Source organism: Protopterus annectens, chromosome 8.part0, assembly GCF_019279795.1.
Source record: "Protopterus annectens isolate FY-2018-M chromosome 8.part0, PAN1.0, whole genome shotgun sequence".
Lineage (NCBI taxonomy): Eukaryota > Metazoa > Chordata > Ceratodontiformes > Protopteridae > Protopterus > Protopterus annectens.
The window spans coordinates 1,203,245,910-1,203,267,927 of record NC_056741.1 but is presented as its reverse complement, the minus strand read 5'-3'; the positions used below and the strand labels follow the sequence as shown (position 1 = coordinate 1,203,267,927).

Below are 22,018 nucleotides of genomic sequence, written 5' to 3'. Positions count from 1 at the left end.
ACTCAACCCATATTGCCATTATGGCCCACTTACTCCACATGGTTTCTTGTACATCAAACAGAAGGGCTTCTACTCCAACAACAATATAATGTGTATGTGCATATCCCAGGCAATGCTCATGATTCCCATATTTGGCATGTGAGGGTGACCTCTACCAGCATTTCATGTGAAGTAAATTCCCCCAGGGTCATCTGATTGGTAGGTGCACACACTGCCAGCTACATGGGCCAGGATAGGTGGCTCCCACTGAAGTAGGCAGCAGACCACTTATAATGGTGTCCAATGTTATGCACACTGCAGGTAATTTTGGATATGCCTTGGAACAGTAGATGATGACCTTCATCCAATCTCCCCTAACCATGGCTAAGATGGTGTATTACACTGAGCATTCACAGACACAGAATATTGCCAGATCTTTCCGTTCGGACTCTTGGAAGACACCCTTCCTCTGATTGGATACATCTGGTGATACATTGCAGTAGACACTGGACAACTGCAATCACTTATTTGTGATGTGTGTCTTGTTACACAGTATGGTATTACAAAAGCAGCTACAACTTGGGAACATCGCAGAACTGCCTCAAAGACCTATCACAGCTGTATAGGATGAGTTGGACAGAAAGTTTTTAGAGGAATCAGGTGCAACAGCAACACATCCAAGTAACAGGTGGTTGCAATACATTATGGCACTTGCAAAGAGGCAATATTTGATGCACAACAATGGGCCACAACAAAGAAATAAAACAAATAATAAAACTGATGCATGCTTTAACTCTTGCATGCTATGTACTGCAGTGCTTTGACTGTTCCTAATGTGCGTCATACATTACCTCACCCACAGAGATGAGATGGGTAGGCAAGGCATAGTTATCATTTGCAAATGTAGGACGGGGCACAGTTACAGATGAAAGCAGCACTTTTAGAAGGGTAGGTATCATGGAGATGGATAGAATGCCAATCAGGCAGGTTTCAAGTTGGAAGGAGTAAGGGATTTCTGGACTCAAGGTGGAGCTTTCATGTTAAGAACAATGGCATGTGTACCATAAAACCCTGCATTTTCAAGTGTTGATATGTTCTGCATGACAGATGGTGTAGAACTTCAGAAGCTTGTACACGAACACCAATGTGGCTTCCCATGCTTATCTGAATGGCAACCATAACCCTGTGGATGGCTATGACTAGACATAGCATTCTTATGGTCAATGGGGGATATGGTTATTGCAGAACTGTGGGAACCACAGCATACAGCCTTGTGAGTCATCTCATGAATGGAGCCAGATGGGCATAATTAGTCATGGTTATGACTATGAGACTGACAATGCCTAGATGTGCTGACTAACATGGCTAGGGGTTACAGCTATGCAGTCTTTGGAACAGTTTGTGCAATCTGTGTAATCCAGGCTATAGCTATCCACTGTACATCTGGACCCTTGCACAGCCATGACTGATATGTCATGAAGAGGCACAAGATGAGGCATCTGCCACATGTATCACAGAGATGCAAAGGAAACAATGTGAGATACCAGTAACCTAATCAAGCATGCTTGCCTCAAGTCCTTATGTGTCATGTCACTCTGCATCCACTGCAGGTCATTGTGCAGCCCATGTAATAGTTGTTCATTTTCATGCTAGCCAAACATCACCCTTACCATCTCTACCCTGCTGTTTGCAATGGGTGTCGGTGCTTGGATCACTGATCAACAGGTCCACTGATTGATGCCAAGTGAGGCATCTTGGTCATGGAAAGATATGGAGTCTTGGCAGCAACAGCCACTACCATGTCTCTCTGCTACAATTGGTACACACATATAGGAGGCAGTGCAAGTGATAGATGCCATCTGTGGTGCTGACTCTTGTATTGCATGTGTAGGTTTTCATTGACAAAATATTTAGTGCTAAACACAGGTAATAGCAAAGTTAATTATGCACAGCACTTTCACTTCATATGTAGTGTGCATGTGTGTGTGTTTCCTTCACTGTTAACATGGCAAAGAGAGCCATGTGTTTCATGGCCATCACTGTTAGCCACAGCTGACATGCTGACATTATGTATTTGCTACCCTGTTTTGCTGGATCCTTCACCAGTGCCATGTACCTGTGGCAGTACTGAAACATAAGCCTCACTCATCCAGTCCATGGCATAGAGAAAGGTGCAGTCCTATTATGTGAATAGGATATGGCATATGCATAACTTACTTCAGGCTCTCATGGTTGCAGCCCTTACACACCTAGTGAACAGATATGCTTAGGTGTTTTGCTGCATAACCCCCTTCTCACATTCAGACCTGTGTGCAACTTGAAATGTACATTCTATTAGTAACCAGAAGCATTCACTACAGACACTCAGGCAGTTATCTGCCCTTCTCTCACTTCTAACGCACCCCACCATATTTGAGGGTTTGCTTCCCTGTGCCACACAGGGTTACCATGAATTTTTTCATTTCTCTGTTGCTGGTCCACTTCATTGGTGGAGCTGACCTTTGGCAATGTCTTGTCTCTTTATCTTTGTAATGCAGTATTATATCAATGACCATGAACTGCACCTGTACTTTTGACCTATTATGACTACTCACAGCATTGATGTCCCTTGCACCATGCTATCTATAATCAGTCACAGAAAGCCTTTTGAATTTATCATTTTTCCGGAAGGTACCTGTCATGTGTGTGGAGGGTTTACCATAACAGCTCTGTTTTTTGGGCCATTGTGGTTCTCTTGGACCCATGACAAAACATATACACTTGTAGGCCAACTATGAGTGTATGTGTTGTGTGTTTGTGTATGACTATACTTGGCTGAGCCCCTATGTCTCATCGTTGTCCCTTCCATCCATTTGGTGGCCACATGGATATCTCCTATTGACTGTTCTCACCCTGTCCCATGCTGACAACAGCTATGAGCATATTACTATTGCCCACATTCTTGTAGCACTAAACCGATGTCCAGTAATGCTTTGCACACCCTGTGCTTCCCACCTTCCTCACTACATAAAGCAATGTCTTGACATAGACACATGAACCATTGTTTTTTCTGCAGCATGTTGTGCAATCTGTGGTCCCCCCACCTGAAAATACACTAGACATTAACTTATCATGCCCATGTGATATGTCACTTGGGTACTTTTCTGTTATCGGGGCAACATTTGTAATGAGAAGTATGTAGCATTAACAGGTATTCTCATATGTCCAAGTTTCTTAATTGAAATTGTTAGTTAGGTTTTCCTACATTCCGTCCATCTATTCTGCATTGGGTGGAGGGGGCATCTCATATTCATTTTATAACACATGTTGCAGATGGGAGTTTGAAAACTATGGTGCTACAGCTGCCACAACACTCTGAACACAAACGCTGTTGAACAGGCTGCAGCTGCAGTCTCTGTGCACTGTACAGATCTTCTGCAAATGTCCTGAATTTTCCCTCATGGTTTTAGTCATTTTATTCATAATGTTGTGATTTTATGGCAAACATTGCCATTACTTCATAAAAAGGTATTAACTTTGTGATATCGATCCTTTCAAAGCAGGAGCTGCCACTTTAAAAAAAAAATGCTTCACACACAACAGCTATTTCAGGAATCAGAAAGGGAAGCACTTCAGGGCTAACAGCTCTGCAAGGATTCTGAGAATCATCCACCAGAGAAATCATAACATGAGTAACAAGCCAACCACATGAGGTAAAATTCTGATCATTGTTGGATAATCTGTACAGTTTCGAAGGAGAATTGCTTTTCACACCAGCTTTCACTAGCTACTCCAGCACCCATGCAAAGATTTCAACCACTACCTGCTGCTTTACAAAAGCACTTTACAAAAGTGTTGCCCCAATAACGGAAAAGTACCATCACTTGCATAGTGAGCACCCCAGTTGGACATTAAGCTATTATACCCTTGTGCTATGTCTTCCCTCATGGTGAGGCCCTTACCAGCTGGACAATGAACCTGCCTTGCCCTATGTTATATCACCTCACCCAATTTATTATTTCCCATCTGTTCCTGTTGCAACTGTGTAATGCAGTTGGCTCAGAGCTGTTTGGAGGTAGATTACCAGGTTTGTTGTAGTCTTTCATTACACCTTAGATTGCAGTACAAAGTCTTGACCACTGAATTCCTATTTCTGAGTTGCTTGTCTTAAAGTGGTCTTGTGCAGTATGGCAACCAGGGTCTATGTCAATTATTCGAACGTTTAAAATGTTAAACGTTATATGGTCGAGACCATATGTTTAACATTTCAAGTGTTCGAAGATTGACTTTTAACGGCGCCATATGGTGCAGAATGGGAGAATTTCCCTTTTCTGCACTGAAGTGCGGTCTCGGAGATGGTATATTTAAGTAGGGGGATGTGGGGGGTGCAGGGTGGCTTGCCCCCCTGCTCGCACTGCTAGTGTATGTTTTTCTTTTTTTTTTTTATTACATATTTGATCTTCCAAATATCGACCATATGGTATTCGACATTTTGGAAGTTCGAATATTTGACATAGGCCCAGCAACCACACATTTTATCACATTACAGCTCAGCATTTATAATAATGAGATAATTTAAAGCAAGCATCTCCGAATTACTGCCATTGCACAATGTACTGTTGGACACATTTAGTATTACTATGCTCAGCCCTGTCTGTCCCCAGGCTACGAGGGTGCATACATATTATCGATCATGCATAGGGACTGCAAAATGTGGATATGGCTTCTTTAGATGCTTGGCTCAGCAGGCTTCCTGTCTAATGCTGTGAGGAATGTAAGATTGTTTAGTATCTGCTGCAAAAGTGCTATCAGGATCTGTGGGGCCCACATGATAGTCAATTACATGAAGTTGAGGTTTGGGACACGTTTACAAGGGCTATGGCACTGGCATCTTCTGCTCTGGCCTGGAGTGCTGACGTCACTAAGGAGGCTGGCAGTGGGGACACTCCAATTTGCTCAGCCAGTGGGAGGCAGGAGCTAAGGAAAGTGTGCCAACCTTACATAGCAAGAAGTGTATATACTTTTCCTTTATTTGTGGGGATGACTCCATGTTTGTTTCTGTGTCTCCTTTTGATGAGATCATAATGAGCTGGCTTGTCATTACTTTCTTTTACAGCAGCAAAGGAGGAAGAATTTAACTGACAGGCCTTTCTTCAGTGGTCTAAGATATTGCTCAGGTAAAATGAACATTACTATACTATTACTGCATTAATACACATATATATTACTGCATTATACTAAGTCTGTCCCTGTACTGTGCAACTGGAATTTTAATTGTAACAGACACATGCACTGATTTTAATTCATTTTTTATTGCTTTCTTGTTCTTCTTCAACATGGTGTGTGGAAGGGTCAGCTGAGTCTGCACCAGGTGATGTGTCTAGTACTGAGTCATCAGCGGATACCAGACATGCCTGTCAGCAAGTGGGTGAAGCTACTGCTACAAATTTAACAAAGTGAAAACTGTTAAGAAAAAAAAAATACAGTAAGTGTAGAACAGAATAGGTGGGTTTTGTTTAATGAATACATGGATTAGTTTCACGACTTGTGGCTTCTTCACTCATAAAACTTGTTTCCTAAACTACAATGCAGGATATTTGATTTAGCATACACCCCTCTTCCTGGTTTTATTTTATAAATTTCTGCATGCAAACTATAGGACTTTAAATGAGTCAGTTAGTTAGACGGTGCTCTCAGTTAGCCAATGAAAAGGAGCACTTGCTTTATTTTCTTCTTAAAAATTACATTTTTACATGTAATTAACAATTATGATGGGAAACCTAAATGGGCAGATACATTTATTTTTAATCAACACTTTATAAATTAAATAATCATTTTAAATTCCCCTTTTATGAGCAGACAGCAGACTGTATGCAGTTAACCAGTCAAATTAAGAAATGTTAGATTCTCATGTAGAGAGAAGCATCCTGAGTAATTAGTTGTACATGATTCACTAAACAGGCCACCTGTGTCACCATCTTCAGAGCAGCCATTATGAAAAAGAATTGCATGTGTCTGCTTGACTTACCTGCAGGGCTGTACTCTGGAAACATCACCAACAGTCCATTGCCTGCTAAGCTGGGTAGAATCATAAGCTTAAACCTGACAAATTGCTGCAGGCTTTTTACCTTCATTCAGTTATGGAAGATTTAAATCATTTCATACTCCCTACCTTTGTCTGTACAATGGCTGGTCTCTGTCTTCTCATTTCCAATATAATGTTGAAAATGCTGAAATCATCACTGAGACTCTACAAGGAAAAAAAACACAAAATGGTTATACTGTTTTTTCAACATATTTATTTTACCGTGCACTGGAAAACACTATACTGTTTCAATAAAATGACCATCATATCTTTAGCAAAACTTCATACAATGGACTTTAAAATACTTTTGGGCACATTCTGAGTCCCACAACCACACAATCCAAAAAAAGTTTGAATTCCATACTTTTTTTTTTATTTCACCAAGTCTTTTGGGTTTCTAACACCAAGACAGGAATGACACCATTCCTAAGTCAAAGTATGATTACAGTTCATGAAATTAGTATTGTTTCAATCTTGGATGTTAGCCAAAAGTGTTCTACCGCTGATGTCTCATAAGAAATGGAGATGGCAGAATTTGTCTTTTTGTTTTAACACCTTCATCTAAGACACATACATTAATTGAAATGAAGCGAACCATATTCAGTTTTTTCAGGCATTATATATCTTCTTTCTTTATAATGTTCTTTCAGTTCAACATTACATAAATTAGTCAGTTCCTGCCTTCCCTTAAACCTCACTCCTCCCCCTGAACATTAGTGTGCATGCACTGTTTCCACAAACTCCATTAATTTACATGGAATTTTCTCCTTCCCTCTTCTAAAGAAGCTTCATCCAGTTGTTTTATCCCTTTCACAATATTCGGTGTCTTAATACAGTTGCTTTAGATTTTGATTCCCATGTTCTACTGATTGTCCTTTTGGCAGCCAACAAAATTAAATTTAATAAGGCATTACTATGTCTAGGCAATTCATATCCTGTGTCCCAACTCAAAAGAATAATTTCCTTAGCTACACCTATTTGCTCACCCAATATTTCTGACAGAGTATTCTGCAGAAAATTGTTTAAATCTACCAACCCATTACACTCCCAAAAATATGTTCCCAGTTATATCTTTCTGATCACACATCTGACATTTGCTTTCTACCTGAGGAAAAAATCTCTGAAGTCTGCTTGGAGTATAAAAATACTCATGCAAAAACTTCCAAGCAAAAATTCTAAAACTTCTCAATCGTATTGCATAATTGGGAGACATACATACATATGTCTTCCTATTGTTTCCTTGTAAGTTGCTTTTCCAGTCTGTGTCCCCGATCTTTTTAACCTCCTCCAATTAACTCATAGTTATAATGCAGTATTTTATATAGTTATAAAAAATCTACCAGAGCACATCTTTCACTTAGGACTCCCCTTTCTATTTCCCTTTGCCTATATTCTGATATCAGTCCCTGATAGGGAAGAGAGTCTCTTGACTTACAGTCCAAACTTCTTCTTGACTTCATCCCACTCCATTACCTTTCCCTCTCTAGTTATTTGCTCTACATAGCTTGATTCCTTTGCCAGTTTTCTCCAGTAACTTCCAGTCCCCTTTTGTGTATTTTCTATACTCCTTATATCATCCCTTTTGGCAAAATCTCGATTCATGCACTGGCTTAGTTCTGTGACTACTTTCTGCAACTTTTTAAATAAATAGATCTGTACAGTGGTTATTATTCTCCTAAGAATCTGTATCCAAAACCCCACACTCTCCTTATTTTTGAACCCCTCCCCCCACTTATCATCATCCCTTTCCACTTTGAATTATAATCACCTGCTTCTGTTATGTATAAGAGCCTTAACTGTGTAGTTCTAAGATATCCCTTCAAATCAGGTAATCCTAAACCATTATAGTCTACTGGAAGAATCAACTTATTTCACTTAACTCTTGCCCTCTTCCCCAACCAGATAAATTCATTCAACCCTGTTATTGTTCACAAATTTTCCTCTGGTTGACAAAAAATATGCCTGACCTGTATAGAAAACTAAAGGGACTAAACATTTTCACTACTTGCATTTTATTATCTATGTAAATACATAAGAGATTCCAGTATCTCACTTTTTGTGTTATCATTTGTTTAGTCTCTTCCCATACGTCTTTAGCTGCCATAACAGAAGCCTTTTTAATCCATACTTTTAAATGTTTCATATTAAAATGTCCCAATAAATATGGGTATTTCTGAATCAAATCATGAGTGGGTACTTAATTTACAGCTATATCCTTTGTTTTATCTTCATTAATTCTATATCCTGTTATGGCAGCTAAACACATACATAAGTATATTTTTCGCACTTCAGTTGTTCGGTGTTTCTTATCAGCACTGCACTGGTTGTATTTATTTTGGTTATTAGTACTGCATTATTTTTTTATTTGTGTAACAGTTCTGCACTAGTTTACTACACTGCTTTTATTTATTTGTTTGACTGAATTATTTACTTTTCTGTGTCTCCATTTATATAATTGCTGATCTGTGGTTGATTTTTTTGCATAGTTTGTGGCTTTTACTGTAAATTTGATAAGGGACACTCCTCCCAGTCCCATCCCATTATCTTATTCTACCTAATACAGAGCTCATTTGGGAAGGTAAAAAACCTTTAGTTCTTAACCTTGAATTTTCTTCTGTTCCTCCTCTCTGCCTTTCCACTTTACTAAAAAAAAAAAAAAAAACTTTACTCGGCTTCTACTGTATTTGTGTTTTCTCCTCCTGCTCCATTACTTCATCTTGCTTTTTCTGCTACTTGCTGCGGCTTGTTCTCTAAAGTGTTCAATTGCATCTTTTCTGTTGCATTTGTTACTGCTAGTTTATAGCCTGTTTAAATTGTGTTATTCTAAGCCACTTAGTTTTGGTTTAAGCACTTGGGCTTTAGGCTAACCCCTTAGCTCTCCCTGGCCTTTCCTCTCAAATTCTGAAAAGTATGGCTGGACAATTTCCTAAAACTTCTCCTGCCAGTCTGGTTGATATGGGCATCCTGAAACAGCATAGCAACTGCCTTATGTACACAGACAACCACTTACTATTACCACCTAGGAACACAATTTGCGAGAGATGCAATTACATTAGGAACCTAGAGTCCAACCTCTCTCCCTCAGAAGCCAGTGTATCTGGCACTGAGAAGGTTGGCAACACAATCACTATACCTCATCCACCACCCACAACTGCAAAGCACACACCCACATATGTGGAGGTCCTCAGCGAATGGCCAATTTAACTCAGGGATAGATTTCCCTTGGCCATTCGCTGGATTTTGCCATTTTATCTACTGTGGATTGATCTCGGAGTTGGTATATTTAGTTGGGGGGGTGGGGGGCACAGCCTCCCATTTTTGGGGGGTGGGGGGTAAAGCCCCCATGTAGTTTGGCTGTAAAGTTAATTTTTTTTTGTGGCCAACGGTAATGTTTCCCTGCGGCATTCACTGTTTTGCAGTTCGATATTACATGGTCAATGTTTAGGTGTTCAATCACCTAAGCATTCGATCACGTAATATAGACCCTTTTAAAATACTTTAAACAATCTTCTAGATCTTTATCACTTTCTTTCCTCCTAACTTCCAAACTTCCACAGGAATACCATCTGTTCCTGGAGATTCTCTGCAGACAGATTATGCATCACCATTTTTATTTTATTTCTTCCCATCTTAGCTATTACTTTTTGAGCCTCATCTTCCTCAAATCTTGGCATAATTAAGTCTTCTGTAAATATTTCCATTTGTGCTTTCTAGGTTTCCACATTTCTCTGTTTTACACAAATTTTCATACATTTTTGGAAAAATCTTTGCTTATTTTTCTTGTCATAGGTTCCCCAAGTTTGGCGACAATCGCTTTTAATTTCTATTGCTTAAACATCCCTGTATTTTCTGTTTAGCATTGTTCCTCTTCTTCTTCTGTAAGATTCTCCTTACTCTAAAATACTTTAACCTTTGTCAGCCCTTCTAAATAATTTCTATTACTTATTAACCATATTTCTTTCTCTCTTATTTCTACCCTATTTTTAAACTTCATTTTTATTTTATTTTACTAGCTATTCCTTCTAAAGAAATGTATATCTTCCCTAATAATTCTTGAATAATTTCCACGTGCTCATTCTTTTTTTAACAGGTAGGTAGGAAAGCACCAAGGTTTCAATTTTACTTCATTACACTGATTTTTTATATTAGTTTTTATCAGCGCATGATTGGAAATTGTTATTGGATGTGTGTCAAACCTTTCAATTAAATGCCCATGCTCCTGTGAAACATAATCTGTATCCAGTCTAGCCCAATTTTTGTACCTTGGGGAATAATATGTAAATTCTGTCCAAGTTTCTATTATTGTATTCGTGTCTTTCTTACCAAACAGTTTCATTAATTTTCTCAGAAATCTACTCTCTTGTTATATGTTCCTTTCTGGATCCCCCTGATACATCCTCACTGTTACAAATTAAGCTCCAGTCCTCACATAAAAATAATATTCCTTGTTGAAAGCTGATTATTTCTCCTCAAACTTTCTTAATTTCCATAATAGCAACCTTTGGTGGAATTTAAATATATGTCAGTATAATCCTCCACCCTTGCCAGTAGCCATTTGCTACCTCAAATCTTTTTCCCCTCTTCTGTTACTATTGCAATCACTCTAGCAATCAGCATTATTCTTCCCCTTTTCCCTTGTCTCTGACATCCTGTTGAATATCCATTCTAAAATCCTCTCAGTCAAATTCACATGCTCATTTCTTTTCAGAAGTGTCTCCAGTTGCATTATTATTTCCAGCCTGCATTTCTTAATATACTTCAATACTCTTTCCTTTGTGTTTATACTTGTAAGGACACTTACGCTTGAATATATTATGGATAGAGTAGCCATTATGATAAAAAGCTGTTCTTCTGACTTATTATATATATATATGACAGTTTTTTTTTCAGATTTGTATTTCAAACTTTTGTCTTACATGCAAACACTAATGTTTGGCAGGATGATCTTTTATACAGTTGTTTCTTCTCATCTCCACTTGAACCTATATCACATTTCTCAAGACTTTTTGTTTTAATGAAAACCCTGAAAAAAAACAAATACATTTTCAGAACACCTCCATTCCCACCTAAACTTAGAAGAAACACATAAAGCTATGCACATTTTAACAAATCAAGTTTAATCCTACAGACTGGGACAATTGACCCAAATTGATAGCTACACCCAAAGGCATAACCTAATCTAAAATTAAGGTTATCCATGCCAAAGGGCATGTTACAGCCTGTGTTTTGACATATACCAATGGCTGTCTGTTCTTTTCTTATCTGTATGCCCCTTTCAGATATGAAAAGCAGCTTGTACGCTTTCAGAAAACCTGAACTTTTTAGCCTTAAAAAGGTACCCTGGCTATCTTTAAATAAAATTAAATTATGCACTGTTCTATTAAAATCATTAAAATATTAAGTATGCTGGAGAGGCTACTATCTTTTACTCACTCGTCATAATTCCAAACTACTTTTCACTGAACTATCTGTCATTGTACCTTTAAATTTTGCACATCCTTCAGCAAAGAATGCTCAGAACTCTGAAGATTGATTGCTTGTACCTAGAGGTAGCTTTTATCCAAGTATAAGCAGTCAGCAATGAAAAAAAAACACCTTGTATCTGTCCAGCCTTTTTTCTGTTGTTTGTACTGTAAAATGTACATTTCTGGCAACTAAAAAAATATTTGTTTACTTTAATATCTTTAACACATACAACAGTCACTGAAAAGATTGCCACTAACACACATTTAAAATACTTTTGACTACATACTATATAAAATTTTTTATAATGTAACATGTAGTTTATATCATGAACTGTTTTATATAAATACTAATAAGAACAAAAATTGTTTTACTTACAGGTACTTCTTTTTCCATTTAGTCTCCTTCTAAGCATTAAAGACATAATGTGGAGTATAAGCTTTAGAGTCCACCCACAAGTTCTTCTCTCAGACACATTTATTTGCAAAGCCATATTTCACCAGTGTGATTGGTGCTTTATAGCCTCACATTCATTCACTAATTCTAGTGCTGCTGGTCTTCTTCCTGATCATCTACCAACACTATACTCTCTTCTACCTGATTTAAGTATATTTTTTGTGGCTTTCCACTTCTATTTATCTAGCAACTGTATTTCGCCTGCTTGCTGATACATTGTTATTGTTTTTCTGCATTTATTCTGTTATTGCACTTGAATTCTCAGTTTGTTACTTTTAAAATCTGTAATTGTTGCAAATTGTTTGTGTAGGCTGTGATAGCCAATTTATAGCATTTATAAGTGTCTACTGTATCTGTTTCTGCTTGTTTCTGAAAAAAAAAAAAAAAAAAAAAATATCTCTTGTTTTCCTGCCTTACTGAGCTAGAGTAGTCCAGTTTCAGAGCTTGCTGATCCTTGGACTTTGTTTGCAGTTCCTGTTACTGATTCTTTGCCAAATTTGGAGGTAGGAAGTTCCCTTGCTTACCAGTGGGAGTGGGAAGCATTGAGCTGCCTGTTGGTCCAGTTTGTGAGGTTTCAGCCAGTAACTTGTAGTCTATTGGTCGTTTTGGGCCAGTTCCTAGCTTCTTTCAGCCCCTGATATAAAACACGCTAAGCGTTTTTCAGCTTGTACCTACTCGGCACAGATCCTCGTGGTGGCCAGCAGAGTAATCCAAGCTTCAGAGAGCTAAAAAAGCGACTTTACCTGATTAAGTATATTTTTTGTGGCTTTCCACTTCTATTTATCTAGCAACTGTATTTTGCCTGCTTGCTGATACATTGTTATTGTTTTTCTGCATTTATTCTGTTATTGCACTTGAATTCTCAGTTTGTTACTTTTAAAATCTGTAATTGTTGCAAATTGTTTGTGTAGGCTGTGATAGCCGATTTATAGCATTTATAAGTGTCTACTGTATCTGTTTCTGCTTGTTTCTGAAAAAAAAAAAATATATCTCTTGTTTTCCCACCTTACTGAGCTAGAGTAGTCCAGTTTCAGAGCTTGCTGATCCCTGGACTTTGTTTGCAGTTCCTGTTACTGATTCTTTGCCAAATTTGGAGGTAGGAAGTTCCCTTGCTTACCAGTGGGAGTGGGAAGCATTGAGCTGACTGTTGGTCCAGTTTTGTGAGGTTTCAGCCAGTAACTTGTAGTCTATTGGTCATTTTGGGCCAGTTCCTAGCTTCTTTCAGCCCCCTGATATAAAACACGCTAAAAGCGCGTTTTTCAGCTTGTACCTACTCAGCACAGATCCTCGTGGTGGCCAGCAGAGTAATCCAAGCTTCAGAGAGCTAAAAAAGCGACTTTACCTGATTTAAGTATATTTTTTGTGGCTTTCCACTTCAATCTAGCAACTGTATTTCGCCTGCTTGCTGATACATTGTTATTGTTTTTCTGCATTTATTCTGTTATTGCACTTGAATTCTCAGTTTGTTACTTTTAAAATCTGTAATTGTTGCAAATTGTTTGTGTAGGCTGTGATAGCCGATTTATAGCATTTATAAGTGTTTACTGTATCTGTTTCTGCTTGTTTCTGAGAAAAAAAAAAAAAATATCTCTTGTTTTCCCGCCTTACTGAGCTAGAGTAGTCCAGTTTCAGAGCTTGCTGATCCCTGGACTTTGTTTGCAGTTCCTGTTACTGATTCTTTGCCAAATTTTAAGGTAGGAAGTTCCCTTGCTTACCAGTGGGAGTGGGAAGCATTGAGCTGCCTGTTGGTCCAGTTTTGTGAGGTTTCAGCCAGTAACTTGTAGTCTATTGGTCGTTTTGGGCCAGTTCCTAGCTTCTTTCAGCCCCCTGATATAAAACACGCTAAACGCACGTTTGCGCGATTTAGCGCGATTTAGCGTGGAGTTGCCATTGTTGCACACTAGGGCAGCGCTGGTTAAGCAGGTTTAAACTATTTGGGCTACCTAAAGTCCACTCTTCAAATTTTCCCTTAAAACTACCTTCCTCGAACTATACTACTGATCTAATCAGCGTATCCTATAACTAAAAAGATTATCTCTACCTGACTCCGAGTAGACTATTCTTTATCTGTTAAACCTAGCACTTGCTCCTACAGTACTTATCACCTTGATACAGCACTCTTGTTATAGATAGTACCCCAAAAAGGCAAACCCCATTTCTCGGTCACCCACATCCCCCGGAATCTCTTTTAAAGTTTTTTTGTCTATTCCTTCTAGCATGTCGAGGGATCAGTTGCTAGTGTCCTCTCCTGCTCAGCTGGTGAACCTGGGAATATTGAGGCAATGTTACAATTGCCTCATGTACACAGACAACTCTCTCCTCCTCCCACAAAACACAAATACATGCGAGAGATGCAACTATACGGCCAAACTGGAGGCTGAGCTCTCTCAACATAGGACTGGTAAGACCAGACAGGAGGAGAAGGTTACCACACACACTATAGACCCAGTCTCACATAGTACCATCACAACCTCAAATCATACACATAAACACACAAAGACATACTCGGAGGCTCTGATCAAAAATCTACCAAAACAGCAGAGGCCACCAAAGCAGACACCCAAACAATACCATCTCAGAACACAACACCTGCAACACATAGACCTCACAGTCAGAGTGTCAAACAGTCACAGCCCTTAAGGCCAAACACAATGCCAGACACACTAGTCATTGGTGACTCCATAGTCAGACACACTGACGTCCCGCTCACCAGACTGAGTAAGGAGAGGGTTACAGTAAGCTGCCTGTCAGGCGCTAGAATCCGCCACATAACGCAAGCACTCAGGTCTCTCAACAGCAGGTACAAATACGACTCAGTCATTGTCCACGCTGGTGTAAACGACCTGAGACGTACCTCCTTGGACTACATGAAAAGAGACATTGAGGAGCTCTCTGATTATGTAGCCCAGGCAGGTATGACCCTGACCTTGAGCAGTATCTTACCTTCACCAAGAATGATGCCACAAATCAGAGATAAGATGATCAGCTTTAACAATTGGCTTAAACTCTGGTGTCATTCAAAGGGGATCCAATGTCTGTCTGCCTGGGATGACATGCTGGACAAGCCAGGCTGCTTCAAGGGCGGCTTGCACCTGTCACCCTGGGATTCGGATATTGGCAAAGGCTCTTGCCACCCCATAGTGCCTTTTTAGGCAAGGCTCAAATTCTAAACCTACCACCCTAGAACACAAAAAGGAAAAAACTAAGGGTAATGCTGCTCAATGCCAGAAGTCTCAATCTCAAAATGCACGCATTGAGGCCCTTCTCAGTATGGAGAACATCGATGTCTGTGCTGTGACAGAAACCTGGTTCAAGGCTCCTGAGAGCACCCCAGCACTATCAGGTTTTACCTCATATCATGCGTTCCGGCCACAAAATCCGGACAATACCAAGAAAGGAGGGGGGGTATCCATATTCATCAAGGACACCCACACCTCAAGATTGGTGGCAACGCACGAGGCATCGGAGACCATCCAGGTGCAATTAACCATAGGCAAGACTGCTCTGCAAATTGTAGCATGTTACAGGCCACCCTCGCAAACTCAGGAACCTCACATGGCTTTCCTGAAAACACTGGAGGGAATAAATGTATCTCCAAACACCATCATACTAGGTGACTTCAATTACCCTAATATAGACTGGGAACACTACTCAAGCCCAAACACCCTAGCCCAAAAGTTCCTGGAATTCATAAACTCAAATGCCATGGAACAACTAGTCACCATCCCCACAAGAGGAGAAAACATACTTGATCTCATCATCACGAACATGGGAGCACAATGTTCAACACCGAAGTATACCCCTCACTGGTGAGATCAGATCACAAACTAATCTCGCTGGAGGTCCTCATCCCACCCCACCTGAAATAAAAAGACCACAGTAAAGAACTTCTCGAAAAGCCGACTTCACACTTCTAAAGACTAGTGTGGTCTCCTTTAAGGCCCCGAGCCGGCGGAAAACAGTACCCAAGCCGCTGAATCACTTAAAAATGCCTTCTACCAGCACCTACAGGACTGCATGGATAAGGCAATCCCAAGCAAAACAAAGACTCTTTGTACCAAAGCCAAGCGTCCAGTCTGGTGGACCCCAGCCATAAACAAACTCTACAACAAAGGAGGAAGCTACTACAAGATAGAGCAAAATCCTTAAAAGGTAAGACACCTTTGATCACTACAAGTGATAAACTAAGAGCTCTCATAAAATCATCCAAAGCAAACTTTGAGAGAAAAATAGCTAAAGACTCAAAAGACAATCATAAGGCCTTCTTTAGCTATGTTAGAAACCTGGGAGGAAACTCCCAGATATGCTCAGAACTAGTTCAAAATGATGTGAAGATTACTGATCCTACAGACATTGCCAACATACTGGCTGACAGGTTCAGTGCAAACTTCTCCCCTCCCAAAAGGAGAGATATCTATACCAAACGATTGCAGCCCCCCAAACATCTCTAACGCCCAAGTGAGAACTGCTCTCTCCAAAGCAAAAAACACAGCATCCATGGGACCTGATGGTGTCCCCGGCTGTGTGCTCCACGAACTCAACGAGGAATTAAACCCACAGCTAGGACAGCTGTTTAATCATAGTCTCACCTCTGGATACGTACCCAGGGAGTGGCGCACTGCGACGGTGGTCCCACTTCACAAAGGCGGTGCCTCCACCGACCCTGGAAATTACCGGCCCATTAGCTTGACAAGCCTTATCTGCAAAGCCATGGAGAGGATCATAATGGATCTCATAAATAAAGACACAGGGAATTTGCAGACTTTGGATCCAACCCAGTTTGGCTTTGTCAAAGGCAGATCGTGCCTTTTAAACTTGGTTGACTTTTTCGAAACAGTCACCAAAGCCATTGATGAGGAAAGGCAGTCCATACAGCCTACCTCGATCTGGCGAAAGCCTTCGATACAATACCCCACTCGGGTATCATTGAAAAACTCATCAGCTTAAATGTTAACCCATACATCACAAGATGGGTTGCAAACTGGCTGAGTGACAGAACCCACAGGGACAGAGTTGCTGGCGCCATGTCAGACTCAAAGCCTGTCACAAGTGGTGTCCCACAGGGCTCAGTCCTGGGCCCACTCTTGTTTGGCATCTACTTTTCCGAAGTACAAGCAAACACAGGAGGGTTATGGCTGACAAAGTTTGCAGATGACTGCAAACTGGGCGCCATAGTCGAAAACACATCTGACACAGATATCCTTCAGAAGGGTCTCACAGAAATGGATAACTGGTGCCAGAGCCATGGCCTAAAGTTAAATGCCAAAAAATGCATAGTCATACCCTTCGGGAAAAACAAGGTTACCCCTAGCTACCATATAGATGGCAATCCACTGAGCACAGAAGAAGTTATCAGGGACCTGGGGACCCAGGTTGACAGTAGCCTGTCATTCGACACCCATGTAGCTAAAGTAGTTAGGAAAAACTTCTACATTGCCCACCTTATCATGAAGGGATTCACATCTAGATCAAGGGAGGTCATAGTTTCCCTATACTCATCACTCATCAGACCAATGATTGAGTACAATGCCCCATTCGGAATGTATCTGACCCGACACTTGCAGCAGCTGGAGAGGCCACAAAAGTTCCTCACCAAAAGGATAAAGGGTCTCAAAAATCTGTCCTATGCTGCCCGACTGAAAGAACTTCAGCTCTATTCAGTCGCTTATCGCTTGCTCAGAGGTGACCTGTGCCTGACATACAAGGCCATGTCAAACCCAGATGTGATGAATATGCTTCACCTCAAAAAATCTAGATCCGTCAGAGCCATAAGGGCGGGAGACTTAAACCTCGACACAGCTATTAATAGGACGTGCTGGAGGGATAGATTCATCACCCAAAGACTCCCTATGCTGTGGAACAAAATCCCGGTATATGTGAGGCAGAGCACCTCGCTGGCCTTGTTCAAGAGAAATCTTGACCAATGGATGGGAGATCGCAGATATACCCCAGGGATTATCTCAGTGTCACTGCTCGACAGAGGCACAGCAAAATAATGGGTATAGTTCCCCATACTAAAGGGGTGGCGTAAGCCACAAAACTATGGGCTAGGCTTGTAAATGCCCTCGGGCAGATAGCCTAGTATGAACCTATGAACCTATGAACCTATGTTCCTTTCTGGATCCCCCTGATATAGCCTCACTGTTACAAATTAAGCTCCAGTCCTCACATAAAAATAATATTCCTTGTTGAAAGCTGATTATTTCTCCTCAAACTTTCTTAAGTTCCATAATAGCAACCTTTGGTGGAATTTAAATATATGCCAGTATAATCCTCCACCCTTGCCAATAGCCGTTTGCTACCTCAAATCTTTTTCCCCTCTTCTGTTACTATTGCAATCACTCTAGCAATCAGCATTATTTTTCCCCTTTTCCCTTGTCTCTCACATCCTGTTGAATATCCATTCTAAAATCCTCTCAGTCGAATTCACATGCTCATTTCTTTTCAGAAGTGTCTCCAGTTGCATTATTATTTCCAGCCTGCATTTCTTAATATACTTCAGTACTCTTTCCTTTGTGTTTATACTTGTAAGGACACTTACGCTTGAAGATATTATGGATAGAGTAGCCATTATGATAAAAAGCTGTTCTTCTGACTTATTATATATGACAGTTTTTTTTTTCAAATTTGTATTTCAAACTTTTGTGTTACATGCAAACACTAATGTTTGGCAGGATGATCTTTTATACAGTTGTTTCTTCTCATCTCCACTTGAACCTATATCACATTTCTCAAGACTTTTTGTTTTAATGAAAACCCTGAAAAAAATAAATACATTTTCAGAACACCTCCATTCCCACTTAAACTTAGAAGAAACACATAAAGCTATGCACATTTTAACAAATCAAGTTTAATCCTACAGACTGGGACAATTGACCCAAATTGATAGCTACACCCAAAGGCATAACCTAATCTAAAATTAAGGTTATCCATGCTAAAGGGCATGTTACAGCCCGTGTTTTGACATATACCAATGGCTGCCTGTTCTTTTCTTATCTTTATGCCCCTTTCAGATATGAAAAGCAGCTTGTACGCTTTCAGAATACCTGAACTTTTTAGCCTTAAAAAGGTATCCTGGCTATCTTTAAATAAAATTAAATTATGCACTGTTCTATTAAAAGCATTAAAATATTAAGTATGCTGGAGAGGTTATTATCTTTTATTCACTCGTCATAATTCCAAACTATTTTTCACTGAACTATTTGTCATTGTACCTTTAAATTTTGCACATCCTTCAGCAAAGAATGCTCAGAACTCTGAAGATTGATTGCTTGTACCTAGAGACAGCTTTTATCCAAGTATAAGCAGTCAGCAATGAAAAAAACACCTTGTATCTGTTCAGCCTTTCTTCTGTTGTTTGTACTGCAAAAATCTACATTTCTGGCAACTAAAAAAGTACTTGTTTACTTTAATATCTTTAACACATACAACAGTCACTGAAAAGATTGCCACTAACACACATTTAAAATATTCCTGACTACATACTATATAAAACTTTTTATAATGTAACATGTAGTTTATATCATGAACTGTTTTATATAAATACTAATAAGAACAAAAATTGTTTTACTTACAGGTACTTCTTTTTCCATTTAGTCTCCTTCTAGGCATTAAAGACATAATGTGGAGTATAAGCTTTAGAGTCCACCCACAAGTTCTTCTCTCAGACATATTTATTTGTAAAGCCATATTTCACCAGTGTGATTGGTGCTTTATAGCCTCACATTTATTCACTAATTCTAGTGCTGCTGGCAGGGGCGTAACTACGAGAGGCGAAGTGAGGCAATTGCCTCAGGGCGCCAAGCTGTAGGGGGCACTTTGGGCTGTGCTGGTACACTCAGAACTGACAGCATTGCATACAAGGGCACCCACAGGCAGGTGCAAGGGGGTGCACTTGCACCCCCTTGGAACCAGGCTGGCTGAGAAATTTATTTTAATTAAAAAAAAAAAAACTTTTTTTTTTTTTTTTTAAAGGGCGTTCCTCTTTAAGAACGCCCTTTACATCCCGTCCAGTCGCGCAGATGCAACAGGTGTTTGCGACCTGTTTTCGTCTTCTGTGCGACTCGGGGGAGGGCTGCTACTGAACTATTTGGAGGGAAACAGTTACAGAAATGGCAGCAGAAGGTCTCAGCCTCCAGGTAAGAAAGTCCATTAGTGCTGGGCCAAAGGTTAAGTTTGTTTTTTTTATCTGCCTAACTAACTACAAGCTGGGGCTGTTTTATCTGCTTAACTCATCAGTCTAGAAGCTGTGTGTGTGTGTGTATTTATTGTATCTGCTTACTGGACTCACTGTTTTACAAGCTGTCTGCTTAACGGACTTTAACAAACTCCAAGCTGGGGCTGTGTGTGTTATTTCATCTAATCTGCTTAACGGAAAGCTGTATGTGTGTATTTATTTTTTCTGCTTACCAGACTCACTGTTTGCTATCTGTTTAACGGACTTTAACAAAGTCCAAGCTGGGTCTGTGTGTGTGTTATCTAATTTGCTTAATGGAAAGCTGTATTCTTAACTGAAAGTTGTATTTTTATGTATTGGCCAAATGTGGTTGGGGTGTGTGGGGCTGTAATGTGTTATTTTATCTGTGTAACAGACACAACAGAGTAAACTCTAGAGTCTGGACTCTGCAAGTAAAGAAAAATTTGTGTGCCCAAAGTAACTGTTGTTCTTTCGGTCCAGTCCTGGTCTTCATGCATCCTGCCCATGCAATTTTTATATACAATTGTTGGGCTACAGTAAGGAGAGTATTTGCTTGCTAGCCTTGTTCCCTTACTTATTGCCACTGCTTATTTCATTTTACAGCAGGGTAGGTACTTCTTTTAATTTGTGTCTGTTGCAAGGGGTTGAACTTCTTATTGTTTGCTGGTTAAACAGAACATTGTGTGTGCCATTCGTTCCCTGGTTAAACAGAACATTGTGTGTGCCATTCGTTCCCTTTTATTTACATTGCTGCTGCTTCTTATTTAATTTATGTGTCTGCTCCAAGGGGTTGAACATCTTATTGCTTAAACAAAACATTATATGTGTTGTTCATTCTGTTCTTATCCACTACTTAGTGGAGGGAGGTGTGTGTGAGCCTGCACTTGAGCACTGTCATGTACTGAGGAGCCAGGTTAGGTTCCAAAGCAAGTTCAGAAATCATATTCAGAGGCTGGCTGTACAACTTTAACATATAATTAATTTGTCCTAAGGAGTATACGATCAGTTTCTGTTCCTGAGAACCTTTGTCTTGCAGTTCACAGCCATTAGATGGTCAAGTGAATGTTTGTTATTGTAGAGATGATTCCTTAAGGAGACATTTCTTGTCAAACTACATGGTATTCAGGCCAAGAGGACCTTTGTCTTGCAGTTCACAGCCATTAGATGGTCAAGTGAATGTTTGTTATTGTAGAGATGATTCCTTAAGGAGACATTTCTTGTCAAACTACATGATATTCAGGCCAAGAGGACCTTTGTCTTGCAGTTCACAGCCATTAGATGGTCAAGTGAATGTTTGTTATTGTAGAGATGATTCCTTAAGGAGAAATTTCTTGTCAAACTGCATAATATTGAGGCCATAGTGGTAGTACATAAGTTAGTATATTCTCTCAAAAACTTCATTTGGTTGTTCTATGCACTTTCTACGGGGGTCAGGGGGGATGTATGTGTGTGGCACACCTATCAACTGTACAGATTTCCACAGAATGTCCAGACTTTTGCCTTATCTTTTTGGTCTATTCTTCATAAAAAATCAGTTTTTTTTTTGACAAATCGCTAGATGAGCTAAGGATTAAAGTTACTAAATAATAACATGTATTTGATTTTTAGACTTCATATCCTGTAGAAAATTAATTGTAAATCAAATCTTGTTATTCTAGCAACTTTCTAAATTTGGCCTTAGTTTGGGCCTTTGTCCCCAACATTATAGCAGACTTTTTCCAGATTTCTTGTGCTAAGAGATTGAGAGGGTGTGTGTGTGTGTGTGTCTGTGTGTGTGTGTCTGTGTGTGTGTCTGTGTGTTCAGCTGTCCAGGTTTTTTCAGCATGTCCAGATTTCTGCCCCATATTCCTCCTGAGCTT

At 39.8% G+C, this 22,018-nt stretch overlaps 1 protein-coding gene across 1 annotated transcript in view; it reads right to left on the bottom strand.

Moving 5' to 3' along the window:
• Positions 1–22,018, bottom strand: part of LOC122809305 (tyrosine-protein phosphatase non-receptor type 18-like) — a 1,521,908-nt gene that overhangs the window by 728,061 nt on the left and 771,829 nt on the right. The window contains exon 10 of the mRNA XM_044080695.1: positions 6,131–6,208. Coding sequence (XP_043936630.1) covers positions 6,131–6,208 — 78 coding nt within the window. The remainder of the gene's footprint in view (positions 1–6,130; positions 6,209–22,018) is intronic.